Source organism: Lepus europaeus, chromosome 5 (genome assembly GCF_033115175.1).
Source record: "Lepus europaeus isolate LE1 chromosome 5, mLepTim1.pri, whole genome shotgun sequence".
Taxonomy (NCBI): Eukaryota; Metazoa; Chordata; class Mammalia; order Lagomorpha; family Leporidae; genus Lepus; species Lepus europaeus.
In genome coordinates this window covers 12,977,115-12,993,596 of record NC_084831.1, presented here as the reverse complement: position 1 = coordinate 12,993,596, position 16,482 = coordinate 12,977,115, and the positions used below count along the sequence as shown (strand labels likewise).

Sequence of the window (16,482 nt, the reverse complement as noted above, 5' to 3'; positions counted from 1 at the left end):
TCCACGTCCCAGCCAACCTTGCTCTTTTGGGGGAGTGCTGTTCCCGTGGGTGGGACGTGGTGTCTCATGGGGTTCTCCGCCCCCTGGTTTTCAGGAGAGGTGTGACGGCTCATTTTACAGACTTGAGGAGGTCACAGGCTCAGAGCTGGGATTTGATCCCAGATCCCTGTGGCCCCAAAGCTGCCAGCCTCCCCCACTGTGAGTCCTGGGTGGCAGGGACTCTCTGCTCCTTCGTGGACACCAAGAGGGAGGGGGGCTCTGTCGAGAACCACTGGATCTGGGGAAGCCCGAGGGGCCCTGGAGCTTGTTGGGTTCCACCTTTGGGCTCAGCTGGGGAAGCTGCGGCTGGGGGAGTCATGTGAACCTCAGGACGAATGTCCCTGTGTCCACTGGCTCTCCCGGAAGCATCCCGCTCCGGCCCTGCACTGCCTGCTCCTGTGACCCAGGGCAGCCCGTGTGGACTCTGCAGACCCCTCCCCAGGGCCTCCTCTCCCAAGCAGTCAGCTCCGTCCTGCCTGAGGGCCAGTGGGGTGGGGGAGATAGAAGCTTCCTTGACAGAAGGGGATGGGGCAGCCTCGGAGGGGACCCGAAGAGGAGGGCAGAGACAGACCAGCTCCTTCCCCAACACAAGCGGGGGCTTTGTCCCAGGAGGCGGGGGCCGCCTGACTCTGGGCGTTGGGTGAAGGCAGGTGCAGGTCCTCCCGTCTCAGCAAGGAGAGCGTGAGTGGAGGGACACAGTGTGGGGTGGAGAGAGAACCGGGGCTTTTTGTTTGTGCAGCCCCTGTTGCGTCATTCAACTGACTGGGTGACGTTTGCAACTCGCCTGGGCTTCCAGGGCCTCGGTTTCCTCCTCTGTAAAATGGGTATGTGAGCACATCCTTGTGGTGCTGCTGAGAGGATGACACGATTGCTTAGGCAAATAGTGCTAAGCACAGTACCCAACCTGTACTGGCTGCTTGACATGCAGGCATCCCATAATATGGACACTGGTTTGAATCCCACATGCTTCACTTCCGATCCAGCTCTCTGCTATGGCCTGGGAAAACAGTAGGAGATGGCCCAAACCATCTTCCTGCTGATGCACCTGGGAAAGCAGTGGAGGATGGCCCAAGTGCTTGGGCCCTGCACCCACGAGAGAGACCCAGAGGAAGCTCCTGGCTCTTGGCTTTGGATCAGGACAGCTCCAGCCATTGCAGCCATCTGGGGAGTGAACCAGCAGATGGAAGACCTCTCTCTCCCTGCCTCTACCTCTTTGTAACTGTGCTTTCATTTTTTTAAGAGATTTATTTATTTATCTGAAAGTCAGAGTTACACAGATAGAGGAGAGGAAGAGAGAGAGAGAGAGAGAGAGAGAGAGAGAGAGGTCTTCCACCCGCTGGTTCACTTCCCAATCGGCCGAAACAGCCGGAGCTGCTCCATTCTGAAGCCAGGAGCCAGAAGCCTCCTCCGGGTCTTCCCATGTGGGTGCAGGGGACCAAGGACCTGGGCCATCCTCTACTGCTTTCCCAGGTCATAGCAGAGAGCTGGATCGGAAATGGAGCAGCTGAGTCTCAAACTGTAACCCATATGGGAAGCCGGCACTTCAGGCAACTTTACCCACTTTGCCACAGCACTGGCCCCTAACTCTGCCTTTCAAATAAATAAATAAATAAATATTTTTAAAAATTAGCTGTAATTTAATTTAATGTCTTTTTTAAAAAATTATTTATTTTGTTCATTTGGAAGACCAAGTTACACAGAGAGAGGGAGACAGAGACATCTTCCATCCACTGGTTCACTCCCCAAATAGCCACAGCGGCCAGGACTGGGCCAGGCTTAAGCCAGGTGCCAGAAACTCTATCCAGGTCTCCCACGTGGGTGGCAGGGGCCCAAGCACTTGCGTCACCTTCTGCTACGTCCCAGGTGCAGCAATAGGGAGCTGGTTTGGAAGCAGTGGCGAGACTCAACCGCAGGCACTTTGTTATGGGATGCCGCTGTCCCAAGCGGCGCCACAACCCACTGTGCCACATGAAGGTATTTCCCAAAGCGAAAGTCCTCTGCTGACCTTTGGGACACCTGCACCGGTTTGTATTCTGTGTGTGGACACACAGACAACCCCACAGACACATAAGTGCGCTTTTCAAAACCAGGCTGCCTTTTATCCTGTGACGTCACCTTTAACCACAGGCAGAAAAGCTCACCTATCCTGGAGCCAAATGCTTCGTGAGTCCTACAATCTGTTGTTTTGAGATATATATATATATATATATATATATATATATATATATATTTGAAAGGCAGAGTTACAGAGAAAGAGGGAAAGAGAGAGAGAGAGAGAGAGAGAGAGAGAGAGAGAGAGAAACAGAGATCTTGTATTCACTGGTTCACTACCCAAATGGCCACCTTAGCTGGGGCTGGCCCAGGTTGAACGAAGCCAGGAGCCTGGAACTCCATCTGGGTGGCATCCACGTGAGTGCAGGGGCCCCAGGATGTGGCCCATCTTCCACTGCTTTCCCAGGTGCATCAGCAGGGAGCTGCATCAGAAGTGGAGCAGCCGGGACTCAAACCTGTGCTCATATGGATGCTGGCATTGCACGTAGCGGCTTGACCCTAACGCCACAGGGCCGGCCCCCACGATCTGTTTTGAGTATAGACTGCGGACGCCATGACCGTGGATGGCGAGGAATTTCCAGGTTGCGTTAGGGACAACGAGGGAGCCTCTCAGTCAGCAGGCTGGGGTGAGCTCACCTCGCTCCTGTCCAAGGCGGTGGATGGGGCGTGCTCCCGGAAGGAGTCCTCTTGACTCACTCCGTTTTCGCAGGCCCCTCCTAGGAGCTGTCCCCATTGCTGGGACATTTGTTGCAGCAGAAATGGGACGATGAGGCCACAGAGGGCCTGCCCTGCCCTGTTCCGAGGGCTTTCCCTGACACATGAGAAAGCCATTTGCACAGCAGCAATCAGAGGGCGTGGTGATAGGGTGGGGGCGTGGACCCAGCTCGCCTTCCGATGGGGAGCAAAGCCAGCCGGTGGGGAAGACAGGGGAGCCCCACATGGAAGGGAGGCCCTGCAGGTCCCTCCTGTGCTTTCTGGAACTCCCTGGGGCTCCCTGGCAACCGGTCACTCACCAAGGTACCCAGATAGCCACTCAGTCCTCCCTCCTGCTCCCTGAGGTTCCCGGGGACATGGCAGCGTTCACGGTGACACAGGACAACGACCAATGACTCGAGGTTTTGGCCCTGTGATCTCCTGGCCCTGGAATGAGGAAAGGCTCTCTCTCTGCCCACCTCCTCTTCTGCAAGCCTCAGTCTCTCCGTCTGTGACATGGGAGCGATGACTCTTCCCTCACATGGCTGAGGCTGTGGAGACGATGCACCTGTAACAGCGCGATGCCGGCACACCCAGTGCTCTGTCAGCCATCGCTGTGAGGACGGATGAGTGGGGTAAGGGAGGGTGAGCGGGATGGGGCCTCCAGGGGCCAGGGATCCGTCCCGCCCGTGATGCTTCAGGCCCTTGGCCGCTCTGTGATGCCGCTGCCGCTGAGAGCCAGGAGGCAGCAGGGGGCCGTCTCCTCCCAGGGAGGCTGCTGGCTCCAGGTGGGCTCATGGAGCCACCCTCACGCGGCGTGCCCTCTGCCAGGACTTCATCAGCTCCCACCCCTCCCGTGGGACCAGAGCATCCTTGTTCTTTTGTAGATGGAGCAACCATGGCTCAGAGAGGCACCAGCTTTGAATTGACTTGGGCACAGCCCAGAGAGGGACCCTGGGTCCTCAGGCCATGATGACAGCTTGGAAGGGGAGGGGTCGCCTGGAGCTGGGGAGACAGGCTGGCTTCTCCTTCCTGAGGGAGCTCTGGGTCAGGGTCAGAGCTGGGGTCTCTCCCTCCCCCCACGGCACAAGGACAGGTGTGGGAGAAGTCGGTGCCCTGATGGGGATGAACGGGAGGCTCCTGTGCTTCTAGGGGGAGGTGCTGTCTCCACCCTCACCAAAAAGTGTGCAATAGAGAGGGTGGATGAGAATAAGCCTTAGCCGGGAAGTGGAGCCAACAGAACCGCTGAGGGGGTGTACGACTGTGCACAACCTGGGCGGCTGGGCTGCGGGCAGCGTGTGCCAACGCTGCACACACATGTACCACACGTGCTGTCACACAGCAGTCTTGCCCCTAGGCCTCCGTGGAGGCTTCACTCCTAACAGCCCCAAACGCTCACCTGCAGCAGAATGGAATAAATCAACCCCCTGGAATACTATGTAGCAAGACACTGCTACACAGAGCTGTGGGGAGGCGCCTCTTCCACACAAGGTTGTGTGTAAGGAAGTGGAGTCTGATTGCAGCTTCCTGCCGAGGCCCACCCTGGAGGCAGTAGGTGGACCCTGGCACTTGGCTCCTTGCCATCCGTGTGGAAGACCCAAACTGAGCTCTCAGCTCCTGGCTCTGACCTGGCCCAGCTCCAACTGTTGCAGGCATTTGGGGGATGGACCAGTGGAGGGAAGCTCTCTTTGTCTGCCTGCTCCGTCTGTAAGTTTGTTAAAAAAGGAATTAAAGGTTAAGTTAGGGGCTGGCATTGTGGTGCAGCAGGTTAAGCCAACACCTGCAACGCTGGCATCCCTTATGAGTGCCAGTCTGAGTCCCGGCTGCTCCACTTCCGATCCAGCTCCCTGCTAATATGGCTGGAAAAGCAGCAAAGGATGGTCCAAGCGCTTGGTCCCCTGCACCCACAAGGGAGACCTGTATGAAGTTCCTGACTCCTGGCTTCGGCCTGGCCCAGTCCTGGCCATTATAGCCATTTGGGGAGTGAACCAGTGGATGGAAAATCTCTCTCCCTCTCTCTGTCTCTCCCTCTCTCTATAACTCTGCCTTTCAAATAAATAAATAAATCCTTTTTAAAAAAAGTTAAGTTTATTTTAGTGGAAAGATTTTTGAAATCTATACACACAAGGGGTCTCCAAAAATTCAAAAAGTTCATTAAAATGCTTGTTATGTAGAAAATTATGCATAGATTTCAAAATTTTTTGTACCAATATAAACTTATCTTTTAATTCCACTGCCCATGAATTTTTTGAGGCATCCTCATATTGCATAATTTTTTGGACATGAAGTCCTGGAAGCTGAAAAGGGAGCCAGGGCGGGAGAAGTCAGACCCGAGCACCTTCGGGTGCTTTCGGCTTAGAGGAGGCAGGTGGGAGCCTTCTGCTGTGATCTCCCGGTGCCCACCTGCAGAAATGCCCTGAGCTGAGCCTTTCCTATTCGTGCACGCGACCGAACATAGGTTACACCTTTACGCAAAGCCCAGACAAAGACGAAGACGGAGACGTGCTGGCAAAGCCATGATCTCCTGGCTCCAGGATGAGTGAGAGCCGGCCTGTGAGGAGGGGGACGGAGGCCTGGAGGAGGAGCCGGCAGGTGCACAGGCCCAGAGGCAGGGGTCCTGCCTCTCCTCTCAGCTCTGGGCTCCTCTGATGGCGCCCAGAACCAGGCTTCTCCTGGCCTCTTCCCGCTCATTTGCAGGTTTCCATGAAGGCCGTAGGACAGGATGCTGGAGTCATTTCAGCAGCTCTGTCGTCAGCCTGTGTTCAAACGCCCTGCCTGTGAGCTGTCGCTGGAGGAGCTACGGCCCAGAGGGGGATGGAATCTGCACTCAGAGCCCAGCTGTGCCAGCACTCGTGTGTGCGTAGTTAAGCCCCTTCTCCCTCCTGTCCCTTGGCTTCCTCTTCTGGAAGAGGGGTCTCTCGTCCATGGGGTTTTAGTTCAGAGTCGGGGTGAAGGTCTGAAGGCCAGGGCTGCCCAGAACCTGTGGCCCCTCAAAGCCACCCAGCAGGGCCCTACTGGGGGTCTGCTTCACCTGCCACGTGGGGCTCGAGCCACCACGCCCATAGTGCCTGGCACATACCTGGGGTCCCAGGGATGTTGACTCGTGGTGCTCAGCACTTGCTCCATGCCAAGCTCATCCCCTCACCCCCGTGTGACCCTGCCAACTACCACCTCCCATTTTACAGAGAGGGAGACTGAGGCACAGAGAGATTGAGTGAGCAGGTCACGTGGTTCACAGTCACTGATGGAGCCTGGCTGCGGCTCCCCTGTTCCTAACCACACCTGCCCTACAGCCAGAATCCACGGTGCTGCCCAGGCTGGCCTTCCTGAAGCTTCCTCCACTGGGAGACCTAGAGAAGGTGCTGGAAGCAATTGGGGCTCTTCCAGGGCTGCTGACCGAGATCGGCGCCGTCAGGGCAGCCAGTGGGACAGGCTGGCGCCTCGGCTTCGCTGGAATCCACGCCCTTTTCAAGGAAGGTGAACCCACCCAGGATAATTGCAGTGCCAACCGGCAGCTTAGGCGGCTCGTAAGCCCAGAGGTGTCCGTGGAGGATGAGGCCCTGCCACGTGCACGCGTCACCTTTACCAAGGCTTTTCTGGCTGGCGCTGGCATCATTGTTTTTTTTGGTAGGGAGGAGGCCGGGGATTAATCTGCAGCTGTAGCAGCCGTGGACTTGCAGCCACTCCCTTCCTCTGTACCACCGTGTTTCACTGATCTCATTCTGTTCACCATGCAGAAACCTGATGGGAATGTTCTAGAAACTGCAGCCCCGGGCTGAGCATGGGGGATCCATTCAAGGTTCCTGGCAGTGAGACCACAATTCGGTGCTGGAAAGGAGTCCTGGGTGTGGGATGCTTTTTTACCCCCCTGCTTTTTTCTACATTTATAGACTGTTTACATTTGCTTAAGCAAAAAAACAAAACAACAACAACAAAAAGCACGAGGTGAAAAATTATGGTGATTTTCAGACATGGAAAGATAAGACTCTATGACAAAAAACATCCTACACGGAGGATCTCTGCGAGACCTCAGAGGAAAGGAAGGTCATCAAAGAAGGAGACACTCTTCTCTAAGGGAGGAGAGAACATCTACTCTGCTTACGGCCGTGTCCAAACGCCGATGGATCTGTGGGCACAAAAGGCTTCCACAGCCTTGGCAGCCCACCACGAGAGCCTCGGATGATGACTGACGTCATAAAAAAAGAGTGTTAATTGTTAAAGGAACAACAGTAGTCACTGTGCACTTGCTCCCCAGGTAGGACCTCTGTCCCTATTGAATTGTAATATGAGAATCAACTGCAAATTCTCTCTGCAAAGTGTACTCTCTATGTTGTGTGTGGGCATGGGGGCAAATTGTTGAAATCTATGATTAGCATAGAGTTGGGCCTCTCTATATAAAGTCCTACTAAAAATGATCCATAATGAAGGAGATGGGAGAGGGAATGGGAGGTGGGATGGGAGTGGGATGAGGGGTATGGGGGAAAGAACCACTATATTCCTAAAGCTGTATCTATGTAAAAATGCATTCAGTAAATAAAAATTAAAAATAAAAAAATGAAAAATCATGGTGATGACAGTTAACACTTACTGAGAAGCCGGTGTTGTGGTGCAGTGGCTCGGACTTCCGCTTGCCACACTGGCATCCCATACGAGCCAGTTCGGGTCCTGGCTGCTCTGCTTCTGATCCAGCTTCCTCTAATGCACCAGGGGAAGCAGTGGATGATGGCCCAAGTGCTAGGGTCCCTGGATGGAGTTCCTGGTCCCTGGCTTCAGCCTGGCCCAGCTGCAGCCATAGCAGCCATTTGGGGAGTGCAGCAGCAGATGGAAGATCTCTCGCTCTCTCTGTCTCTCCCTCTGTGTCACTCTACCTCTCAAATAAATGAAATAAATCTAAAACAAAAACAAACAAACAAAAAAACACTCAAAACTAAAAAATCAGAACCCCCTGACATGTCTTGAGCATTTCTTGAACAGGCTAACTGCCCAGGTATGGACGTGTGAATCCCGCCCACCATCTAGGAAGTACACATTCATCTGAGTCCTCTTTCTGGACAAGAAAATGAAGTTCAGAGAAAGAAACTAAGTAAGGCGATGGAACATTCACACTGTTAACAGTTAAAAAGGGATCCTCCGTCAAAAGGAATGAACAAAGAGGCCAGACACACAGGCCGTCCACCATAGGATGCCACTCAGACAGCGGCTCTGGGAAGGGCAAATCTAATGCGAGTGGACCAGGGGTTGTCTGGGGCAGGGAGTGGAAATGGGAACCAGCTGTAATGGACACAAGCGATTCTGAGAGATAGAGAATGTTCCACCAATGACCGAGAGGGGTGGTTACACAAGTTGGTAAGTTTCCCAAAAATGGGTGAGTTTCATGATAGCTCAGCTATCCCTCAAAACATTGTAAAGCAAATAAATGTAACTGAATTTGCAAAGACATGTATCAAGCACTCATTATGCATTGTATAGGAATTTTGCCAGTACCAATGGCTCATGCATTTTTTTCCTCTGAACGCATCTTTGTTGAGCAACTACTATGGGCCAGGCACCACGCCAGGGTAGGGTTACAGTGATGAGTGAGACCTGCTTCTGGTCTGAGATTCCTGTCCTAATGGAGACCCTGGACCAGCGAGGGTTGGAAGGTTAGAGGTGGGAGGGGTGGAGATGTGGCTGCGGGTGGCTGGGACTGCCCCCAGGTGGAATCGTGCTGACCTCCAGCCCAGGCCTGCAGGATGCTGGCAGAGCACAGCTTTGTGCGTGGGGCTGAGGCCCGAGGGATGAAGGGTAGTCAGCCACCAGGCGAAATGGCAGGGCAGTGCAGAGGACGAAGGCCATGTGTTCATTCATTCATTGCTCCATTTATTCAACAACTCAGCAGCTGTTCAGTGTCCAGGCAGGGCAGATGTGAGGCAAGAGTGTTGTAAGGGCCTTGTGGGTAAAGCTATGCCCATTTCCTGATGAGCAAATGGAGCCTTGGGGAGACAAGGTGCTGGAGTGGGCGCTGTGGCATAGTGGGCTAAGCTGGCAACCCATATGGGCACCTGTTCGCGTCTGGCTGCTCCTCTTCCGATCCAGCTCTCTGCTTATGGCCTGGAAAAGCAGTAGAAGATGGCCCAATGCTTGGACCCCTGCACTTGCGTGGCAGACCCAGAAGAAGCTCCTGGCTCCTGGCTTTGCATCAGCCCAACTCTAGCTGTTGCAGTCAGTTGGGGAGTGAACTAGCATATGGAAGACCTTTCTGTCTCTCCCTCTCTCTGTCTGTAACTCTACTCTCAGATAAATAAATAAAATCTTTTTTTTTTTTTTTTTTTTTTTTAAGATGAAGTGACTTGCCAAGTTGCATGGTGGAGCAGATGCACAAGCGTTAGCCAATCTCTTGTCTCGGAAGCCAGCCTGCCTCTTTCCACGCCCCCCTCTTGCCTCTGGGTTAGACATATGGCTGTGACTCTGAGGACCTAAGAGGTGCCCTACTAAACAAACAAACAAAACCTCCATCTTTGGGCAGCAAATGGAAGCTGGCATCCCCTGGGGTTGTCTATTTATTTTGATCATGCCCATCTGGTGAGGACCCGCCTCTAGCTCCCTGTGGACCTCACCTGGGGGAGGCAGCCTGCAGGTGTTCAGGGCCGACGGAAATGGATCGCTGAACTCTCAGGCTCGGGTATGGCTGAACCATAGCCCGGGTGTGGGAGCAGAATTCCAGACCGGGTTTTGCCGCCCCTTCTCGAGGTGACCTGGGGTGAGACTCCCTCTCTCTGGGTCTCGGTTCTCGCTCCCCTAAAATTCCCAGCCCTGTCTGGCAGACTCCGCCAGCCAGGATGTCTTTATGGACAGGCTCAAGGGTGAACACGGTGTTCTGGCTTGCTTGGAATTGTTCTGGGTTTTAGCAAAGCCCTGAGTCAAGGGAGACCCTCCCGGTCCCTGGTAGATGGGGACAGTTGGTCCACCGGACTGGACAGCTGCGAAGAGCAGAGACACACAGCGTTTCGCTGCCAGGCCTTTGTGGCCACAGGGGGCAGCGTGTACGCCAACTCCTTGGCACGCATCACGCTCAGCTGAAGACCCCTGCAGTCCAGGCCCGCTCCCAGCCGTTCCTGTGGCTCCTCCAGTCTCCTGCGCACCCTCTGGGTGGTTTTCCTGGCTGTTGCCACAGCTGTGGAAGCGCCGCCCTCAGCCTGCAGTGTCTAAGCTTGAACAGGACCGGCTGCCCCGGCCCCCACCCCAGCGCGGGAGGGTTTCACACCCGGGCCCCGGCACTGGTGCTGGCAGGACAGAGCCTTCCTGCGAGAGGCTGTGGGGAGCCCAATCCCCAGGTGTGGATCCTCAACCCTTTGTGTTCCACAGGCCCCTTGGGAATCTGGGGGAAGCCTGTGGACCTCATCTCAGAATAATTTTTAAAAATGCATTAGGATTATAATGACAACAATTTTACTAAAATACAAATATCAAAAATTAAGAAACAAATTTGTGATGTAGCAATGTATGTCCTTCTTTCTTAATGCATTAAATAATATTCACTGGTGGGTCTAATATGACTTTGATTTCAGAATTGTGGCAGCTTAATTGTTATCCTGAGATATCTGTAATAATTGTGGTGTGATATGAAAAATCTGATTTATTTTTAAAGATACATTTCATTTATTTATTTGCAAGGCAGAGTGACACACAGAGAGGGTGACAGATGGCAAAAGACGTAGAGAGAGATATTTTTAATTGTTTCGCTCCCCAAACGCCTGCAGTAGTTGGGGTTGGGTCAGGCTGAAGCCAGGAGCCAGGAGCTCCACCTGGGCCTCTGTGGGTGGCAGGGACCCAGGTACTTGTGATCCCCCTGGGTGCACATTAGCAGGAAGTGGAGCTTTAAGTGGGGGCAGCACTTGACCCCAGGCACTGTGACCCCAGTGGTGGCTTAACCTGCCACGCCACAACACCCACCCGAGATTCCAATAGGGACAAACCACAAGGACTTCCACACGCAGCCTACGCTCACCCTCAAAGGAGAGGCTAAACCCCATTTTAGAACTAAGCACAAATAGATTGAACTTCTGTCCATTCCAATGTCATGGACAGAGTCCGCTCCTCTTCTGCTTCAAGGGGATTTGGTTCTGTGGGTTAGGGAAGCCGGACGGTGGCCAGATTGGCTCATGGGGCAGAGGAGGGAACCAGGGCAGGTGAGTTGCGGAGCTGGCTGCCGCACGGCGGGGAGCAAGGGGCTGGGGCTGGGGCCAGGAACTCCCGGGAGGCTTTGTTGTCCCTGCCTCAACAGCACAGAGACTACCGTCACAGCCATGTCACCCCACAGCAAGCCCGTCTCCTCGGGTTTCCTTTGTCACTCAGAGCACCGGGGCATTGTCCCTGGAAGACAGGGTACCTGCCCTTAAGCTTCTGCACGGAGACAAAACAAACACAAACGTTGCTAACAAGTCAGAAACTAAACTGCAATTCAAACAATGTGGCTGGAAGAACCTGCGCCAGGCCACATTATCTGGACAAGCCACAGTTGCTCAAAGGTCGCGGTCACCTCCCCTCCCAGGTTCAGGGGCAGTGTCAGAGGCCGCTTAGAGCAGGTGCTTTGGAACCCTGGCGGCTACCCAGCCCTCGGGGACTTGCTCTGTAAAATGGGGTTAACAAGCGAGCAGCACACGGCGCATACACGAGTGTCTGCACCAAGAGGGGCCCAGCTGGACGTCTAGGGGGGCAGCTGTGAAAACGTATCTGAAAGAACCAAGCAAAGCACGCAAGCATCCTGCAGACCGGTTCCGCCCGATGCTGCCCCCTACGGCCGCCGGACGAAGGCGGCCGGGCAGAGCGCGCAGGTGTCATGCCCCACCCTCGCGGTAGACCAGCGGGCTGGGCAGTGCCCGGTCTCTGGGCGGCTAGCCCTCGGCTGGAGGCGGGGACGCGCGGCCTGGCGGCGGGGGGGACCGCGAGCAGAGCCCGCTCGGCCGCGTGGGGGACGTGCTGGCGGAAGCGCTGCCTTAGCCCGCGAAGGTCGATCCAGGCCGCTTCTGGGGGGTGGGGGGTGGGGTGCCGCTGCACCTGCGGACGCCGTGGCCCCCCAGCCCTTCCAGGACGCTGTCGCCCTCATCCCTGGGAATCTGGGGCGGGGGGAAGGGTCCGGGGTTGAGGGAGGACAGAGCAGCCGAGCGTCCTCCGCAGACCACGTGGGAGAGGGGGGGACCCCGCTGCCGAGCCCGACGGTCCCTTTAAGAGGCCGGGCCGGCTCTGCGGCGATTCCCGCAGAACCCTGGTACTGCTCTGCGGTCCGCGTCCCCGCGCAGAGAATCCGAGCCCCGCGCAGCGGCGGGACCCAGTGCAGGGGTGGGCGTGGCCCCGCCGGGGATCTGGGCGGGGTCAGAGCTGCCGCGGCCAGTCAGCGCGGCGCAGAGAGCGGAGGCGCCCCGGGAAGGGCGGAGCCACGGGCCCGTGGGCGTGGCCCGGCGCTGCGGGCCTCGGGGGCGGGGCCTCGGGCGCTGGGATCGCCGCAGAGGGAGGAGGGGTGGGCGGGGCCTGGCGGGGGCGGGGCGCGTGTCTGCAGTGGGCGGGGCCACCGCAGAAGGGGCAGTGCCGGCGGAGAGTCCCCTGCGTGCGGCTGCCGCGGCCCCTCCACAGCGCCTCTGACAGCCCCGGCGCCGGGACTCGCGACCCTCGGCGTCCTCGCGCGGCCGCCTCGGCCTCCACCGCGTCCCGGAGCGGCCGGACCCCTCCCTCGCCTGCGCGCCCGCATCCGGGGGGCAGTCGGCCCGCCGCCGCGAAGGCCGCATCTGGCGCGCATCTGGGGCCGCCCGGCCGGCCGCGCTGGAGCCCGCGCCCGCCCTGGCCCGGCCGCGCCGGGATCCCTGCCCGGAGCTGGAGCCGCACCTGGAGCCGCGGGCCCTGGGCCCTGAGCCGCGCAGCCGGCGCATGGTGAACTCGCTGCTGTTCGGGGAGATGGCCTTGGCCTTCGGCTGCCCGCCGGGCGGCGGCGGCGGCGGCGGCTGCCCCGGCGGGGGCGGCGGCGGCGGCGGCGGAGCCGGGCCCGGGCCGTCGCCCGTAACGGCGGCGCTGCGGGACGACCTGGGCTCCAACATCCACCTCCTGAAAGGACTCAACGTGCGCTTCCGCTGCTTCCTGGCCAAGGTGCACGAGCTGGAGCGGCGCAACCGGCTGCTGGAGAAGCAGCTGGAGCAGCAGCAGAGCGAGCGCGAGCGGCGGCTGCGCTACAAGACCTTCTCCCGCGAGCAGGCCGTGCAGACCGGGCCCGAGCTGCTGCGGCCTCCCGCGCCGGGCGGCGGGCCGGGGGTCGGCTGCGCGGCGCCGGGCGCCAACGCCAACGCCGCGGCCCCGCTGGCCCCCGGCGGCGGCTCGCACCCGCAGCACTACGGCCGCCTGCCCGGGACCATCTGGAGCTACACGCAGGTGCGGCGCACGGGCGGCGGCGGCGTGGAGACGGTGCAGGGCCCCGGCGTGTCGTGGGTGCACCCCGACGGCGTGGGCGTGCAGATCGACACCATCACGCCCGAGATCCGCGCGCTCTACAACGTGCTGGCCAAGGTGAAGCGGGAGCGCGACGAGTACAAGCGGAGGTGAGCGCTCCCCGGGAGGGGCGGGCGGGCGGCGCCGGCGGCAGCTGCTGCGGGCTGATGGGCCCGGGGCTGCGCGAGCTGGGGGGGCGGGGTGCTGCGCGACCCTGGGCCTGGCCCCGGCGTCCGCTGATGCGGGGTGTGCGACAGGCCCGTCCCTGGGCTGCAGATGAAGACATTGTGGGGCATGGAGCCCGGTGACTTGCCTGTGGCGGCCGGGCCACTGGCTGGTGAAGCTGGGATCTGCACCGGCCTTGCAGCCACTCCCAGCTCTGAGCCAGCCCCCTTGGATCCCTGAGGTCCTGTGTTTGAAGATGCATGGCCCTGGCGTCCCCCCCTGGAGCCAGGGTCTGCGTCTTGCTATGGCTCTGTGGTCCAGCAGCCTGCTTCAGCCCGGCCACAGCCTCCCTGCGCCCCTCTGCTCCCCACTCGGCGCGAGTTCATGGTTTATTGAGCCCCAACAAAGGGAGCCTTGAGCCCCCAGCCCACCGTGTGGGGCTGGGGGACTGGACATTGAGTAGATGCAGACCACCGTGTCTGGCAGGGCGGCAGATGGCCCACAGGCCTGGCTACATGCTGCTGTGTGGCCCAGAGCTGCTTCCTGCCCGCGGCCTGGTGGACAGTCCTGGCTTCAGGGATCTCTGATAAGGGGACGGGGTCTGTCTGTGGCATCTCTGGCCCGAGTAGGGGAGGGACCCCAGGCCCTGGCGGCTGCCGATCCAGGCACGGTTACCTGTGCCTTTGGAGACGTGGTTCTGAACTGAGAGGGGCCTTGGCTCCCATCCTGCACCGCCTGCCCAGGGAGCGTGGGTCTCCTCCCTCCGTCTCGCACGGGGCAGGTGGGTTCAAGCGTCAGCTCCGTCACTTGCTGGGGGCGGGGGGATTGTTGGAGGCCCTGGCACGTGTGTTTGCCCACGGTTGCTGGAGGGGAGGATTAGTTATCTCCTTGAGGACTTTGTCTCCAAGTGCAGCCACGTTGGTGATGGGCACTTCAGTTCAGTCCCACCCCAGGGAAGAAGACGCTTGGGATGGTGGTGTCTGGGGGAAGGGTTCAGGTCCTCAGCCGAGGTTACCATGTTAAACAGCTGGGAGCAGAAAGGCTGGAGTGTGGCCTTCTAAGGTGGGTCCTGCCTGCCTATCCTGGGGCACCTGCCCCACCAGAGGACTTGAGAGTGGCCCGGAGCCTTGCCGTGGGGAGACCACCCGTCTGCCCCTCGTGGTCAGCCTCGTTGGTGTGGGTGAGGGAAATGGGCACTTGCTTTGCTTTGGATGGTGGAACTCTCTCCGCTGCTGTTGACCGTGTCGTCATGCCGCAGGCTTTTGTTCTGTGTTTATTTTATTGTGTGTGTGCTTTCTGGACCTGGCTACCAAGCAGATGGAAAAACTGTGCCCAGTCTTAATGGGAGACGGGCTGGCCTTGCGCAATGGTCTGTCCACGCTGCGCCCCGGGCGTGGGGTGTGATGTCAGCTTCTGGCGCTGGCCCGGCTTGAGCCGGTGCTGCTGAGGCAGGTGGGGGGCAGGTGCCTCTGCCCACCCTCTGGAGTGCACACGCACCTTCTTTTCCCTTCAGTTGTTGGTTCTGCGTGTGCACTGGAGGGGCCTGTCTTTTCCAAAGTTGATTCAGGGCAGGCACATGCTGGATTTTTCTAAATTGAGCGTATGGTTTCCTGGTCTCAGTTTCCCTCTCTGTGGAATGAGGTGCCTGGGCCAGAACCGTGCTCCTGGGAGACCGAGGCTTCCTCGGAGATGCCGTGGGTTCCGTGAACACTTAGTAAAAGTTATAATTTAAAGATACACTAGGCCGTCGGTCGTCCTAAAAACGTGCTCGATTCTGAGTACGGACCCACCGGATCTCACTACCACGCTACCTGGTTAGCAGCCGGCCTCCAGTGAGAGCCCCTCTCCGCCTCCTTTGTCTGAAGAGGATTCTGGGTTACCGAGCAAGCTCCTGCAACGGCTCCCATTTGTAGCTGCTTAGCTGTGCGCGTCAGGCCCTCCTTGATGTCCTGGAGCCGGATCTGGACATACATTTAACTGGGATGTGGCTCTGTCGTCAGAGTAGCCGCATCCATCTCACTGATTGGAGTTGGATGGGTGAGTGTCGTGCGTGGGAGCCCACGGTACAGTTATGAGAGTCCCATTCTCTTTTCGTTTGTTGTGCACTTGGGTTTCTTAGAACTGTTTTGGGCAAGGAGAGTATGCAGACAACTTTGAAAAGTGTTTAAAAACTGCCGGTGAGGCGGGGGTTGTGGCGCAGCGGGGTAAGTCTGGGCCGCCAGCATCGCATATCTGGTGCCTGCTTCCAGGTCTGGCCGCTGCACTTTCCACCCAGCCACCCTGATGGGTTCCTGGCTCCTGGCTTCTGGCTGCTGTGGCCGTTTGGGGAATAAACCAGCAGATACAAGATCTCTCTTTCTCTCTGTCTCTCTCCTCTCTCTCTCTCTCTCTCTCTCTCTCTCTCTCCCCCCTCTTTCTTTTCTTTTCAAATAAATAAATAAAATAAACCTGAGAACAACCACAGACCAGCTGCTCTATGAGCTTAAGGGGTCTCCCCAGCCCGGCTCCCCTCTGATCCCACCTGTGAGAGCCGTCAGGCCTGAGAGTGTGTGCCCGGGCTCCTGAACCCTGATCCTTGCAGGACGTCTCGCGTGGCACCCCAGGCAATGAGCAATGGATGGAGCCTGGCCAGGGAAGGAAACTCCCAGGGTTTCCACTGGTCCACCTGGATGCGCTCCCAGCCTCGGAGACCCCCCGTGCGCACCCCCGGGGGCAACCTGCGCTGTGGTGGCTCTGTGTCCTCCCAGCTGGAGGCTTTGGGGTCCTACCTCCATGATTTGGGGCCGTATCCATGCACCCCTGCTCTATTCCCTATGTAAAACTCTCACAGCTTCCTTGAGGTGCAGATTCCGTGCCATGCAAGCCACTCGTTTTGGGGTATCAGTGATTTTTGGTCAATTCACAGGGTTGCACAACCGTCACCACTGTGCGGTTTTAGAGCTGTACATCCCCTCCCCCGACATGTGCACAAGATCCTCCCCCATGCCCGCCCAGGTGCGGGCACTGTCTCACGTCCGTCTGTTCTCCGACTCCGTACATGGGCTTTCTCTGGGCACTTCCTGTCAACGGGACCCACAGCGC

The 16,482-nt window shown here is 57.9% G+C and overlaps 1 protein-coding gene across 2 annotated transcripts in view; it reads left to right on the top strand.

Moving 5' to 3' along the window:
* Positions 1–12,684: 12,684 nt before the first annotated feature.
* IFFO2 (intermediate filament family orphan 2) overlaps positions 12,685–16,482 on the top strand; it is a 36,476-nt gene continuing 32,678 nt past the window's right edge. For both annotated transcript variants that reach the window (XM_062190523.1, XM_062190524.1), the window contains exon 1: positions 12,685–13,346. In XM_062190523.1, the coding sequence (XP_062046507.1) occupies positions 12,685–13,346 (662 nt within the window). The remainder of the gene's footprint in view (positions 13,347–16,482) is intronic.